This window comes from Montipora foliosa, chromosome 11 (assembly GCF_036669935.1).
Source record: "Montipora foliosa isolate CH-2021 chromosome 11, ASM3666993v2, whole genome shotgun sequence".
Taxonomy (NCBI): domain Eukaryota; kingdom Metazoa; phylum Cnidaria; class Anthozoa; order Scleractinia; family Acroporidae; genus Montipora; species Montipora foliosa.
Window position 1 is genome coordinate 29,385,047 of NC_090879.1, and position 2,500 is coordinate 29,387,546.

At 40.5% G+C, this 2,500-nt stretch overlaps 2 protein-coding genes across 2 annotated transcripts in view; one reads left to right on the plus strand and one right to left on the minus strand.

Annotated features, from left to right (window-relative positions):
- LOC137974800 (unconventional myosin-XIX-like) overlaps positions 1–1,307 on the plus strand; it is a 28,106-nt gene extending 26,799 nt beyond the window's left edge. The window contains exon 25 of the mRNA XM_068821785.1: positions 411–1,307. Coding sequence (XP_068677886.1) covers positions 411–515 — 105 coding nt within the window. The 3' untranslated portion in view covers positions 516–1,307. The remainder of the gene's footprint in view (positions 1–410) is intronic.
- A 1,016-nt stretch (positions 1,308–2,323) lies between these two features.
- LOC137974801 (pescadillo homolog) overlaps positions 2,324–2,500 on the minus strand; it is a 22,853-nt gene continuing 22,676 nt past the window's right edge. Inside the window, exon 16 of the mRNA XM_068821786.1 lies at positions 2,324–2,460. Coding sequence (XP_068677887.1) covers positions 2,392–2,460 — 69 coding nt within the window. The 3' untranslated portion in view covers positions 2,324–2,391. The remainder of the gene's footprint in view (positions 2,461–2,500) is intronic.

Sequence of the window (2,500 nt, forward strand, 5' to 3'; positions counted from 1 at the left end):
GGTTGGCAGTTTAACAAATGGCTTTTAGGGCCCGAAACGTTTTCGGGACTTTCGAGAAACCTGCCCCAGGGCAGCGTTTCTTGACGCTCCTAATAGGGAAGATACCGTTGACGTCATCTATTGTCATTAATGTGCCAACCAGAGCCTCATTGGCTGTCGAAACAAAGGGTCTTTTGTTCCTGTGGTTAACAAAAGCAATGTTTGTAAACAGATATCTTTCCTATTAAAGGCTGCGTTGGAAACGCATTGATTGTGTCAACCATGAAGACAGCCATGACCGAACATTATAACCAGCTATTTTCTTCACATAAAACTTTCCGGAACTCAACTCTAAACCAACAAAATGAAAATTTGTCACCATGTCCATTCATTCGAGACAGATTCTCACATGTCCTGTTTACGCTTTTCAGGGGTTGGCTGGGGTCAGTGAGATGGTGATTGAGGATTTGCTAGAAAAGAAAATGGAGTCGAAGCGGACAAAAGGAAGATGCAACGGAACTTCAGTTTCCCTCTGACAAGCTTTTAGATGAGGCGTTGTCATACGAGAATACGAAATATGAAAGTGTTTACAGACGTTCAAATAATTGCTCTTTTCCCGCCATTTAATTACCCAAAAGCTTTTCGATAAAGACAATGCCTGTTATAATAGAGCTTAAGCATGGATAACGACGACGGCTTCGAGAACACCACAAAACAAAAATAGCAGAAATAATCGTGCTGCACGTGCAGCACGGATTTAAGTAAGTATGTTTGCGGTCCTCTGCATAACGACGACGTGAAATCAACAAATTTGAGGTTTTGACGCCAACGTCAGCATGCAACAGAGAATCTTTCATTCTCTATTTCTACTCAGAAACCGCTGGTTCCAGTTTATTTTTAGGATACTTCGCCCATGTTGTAGGACGTGAACGAGACTGAATAATCGCAAAAGACTTACGATAACGCAAAGTCATGTTTTGAGGTGACATTTTCGTCGACCGTCGCCGTCGTAGATGTTAAATTCCCTAATAGAGAATTTGCACGTCAGCCATGTTGCATGGCAGGAACAATAGATTCTTTTTCCTACGGGAACAAATGTTCTTTTTTGTGCAAAAGAATTTCATTGTTTCTGACATGCAACATGGCTGCCGTGCAAAACCTCTATAGCTCTAATGAGCAAAAATAAAAGCGCGTGCGTTTTACATTTGTATACATTTCTATTATCATTCAATTCAGGGGCACCCAACGACCAATTTGTTGTAAAATGTATTATTATACCCCAGTTAAAGTGCACCTAACCCCAAAATATTTTTTTCGCTAAAATGAATCTTTGCAACTGCTCGAAACGCATTGCGGCCATTTTTTCATTTTTCTAACAAATCCTGGCATTTTATAGGCTTCGAAAGTTGCGAAAATCCAAGCATCTTTTGTTCACGACCGAGTCAGAAGGGGAGTGGGTCTATTCCTGATTTGACGTCACAAACTGATTTACATTGCATTAACTCTTTGTAAAAATGCATGCAAAGTAGATTGTGACGTCAAATCAGGAATAGACCCACTCCCCTTCTGACTCGGTCGTGAACAAAAAATGCTTGGATTTTCGCAACTTTCGAAGCCTATAAAATGCCAGGATTTGTTAGAAAAATGAAAAAATGGCCGCAATGCGTTTCGAACAGTTGCAAAGATTCATTTTAGCCAAAAAAATATTTTGGGGTTAGGTGCACTTTAATGAAAATAAATGTTATTAAGGCATTTTCAGGTGTTTTTCAGTGTTGCTGGGAAAACATTAACTGTTCCTTTTTCCCAGCAAGACACACAAGAAATTTCCCAGCCAGCTAGATAAAATTGGTTGGGTTTCCCAGCCAGCTGATCAAATTTATTTCCCAGCCAGGAATTCCGCGCGCTTTTAAATCCCTCGATCCGAAACGACCGAACAAAAGCGACAAAACCGGGACAAAACAGGTTTCCTCCGCAAGCGCAATCACTCAGACCAGCCGGTTTTTTTTTTTAGTCGTCCTCAGTCTTCAGAGTTTCTACAGCCAGCTCGGGTTGAAATGCTAGGAAAAGTCAGTAATTCCCAGGCAAAACCTCTATCAATAACAAAATTTCCCAGCCAGCTCATCGAAACACCTGTATTTTGGCCAGCCAGCAAGATTCCTGTGGGGAACAGATAATGTGAGGAACAGATTCGTTGGGTGCCCCTGTCAAATGCATGCGCTCCAGCTAGGTCAGTTATAGAAGGAATTACGACCACAAGTGTAAAAGGTCCGTTCTCCTGAGGAGATTACGCCGGATTACGTGTGAAAATAGCGGAAGAAAATTTGCCACGAATAATCACCACAAATAGCTGGAAAACGCAACTTTTTATTTAAAATAAATTTCCATTGAAATTTAGTGTTAAAAATTTCATGCTTAAGTCTTGAGCTTCTTCTGTTTTTGTGCATCGTCGTAAACCTTTCTCTTGTTCTCGAGTTTTTTAACCTTCAAAAGAAAAACGTAATGGCAGTTATTCTAAATCTAA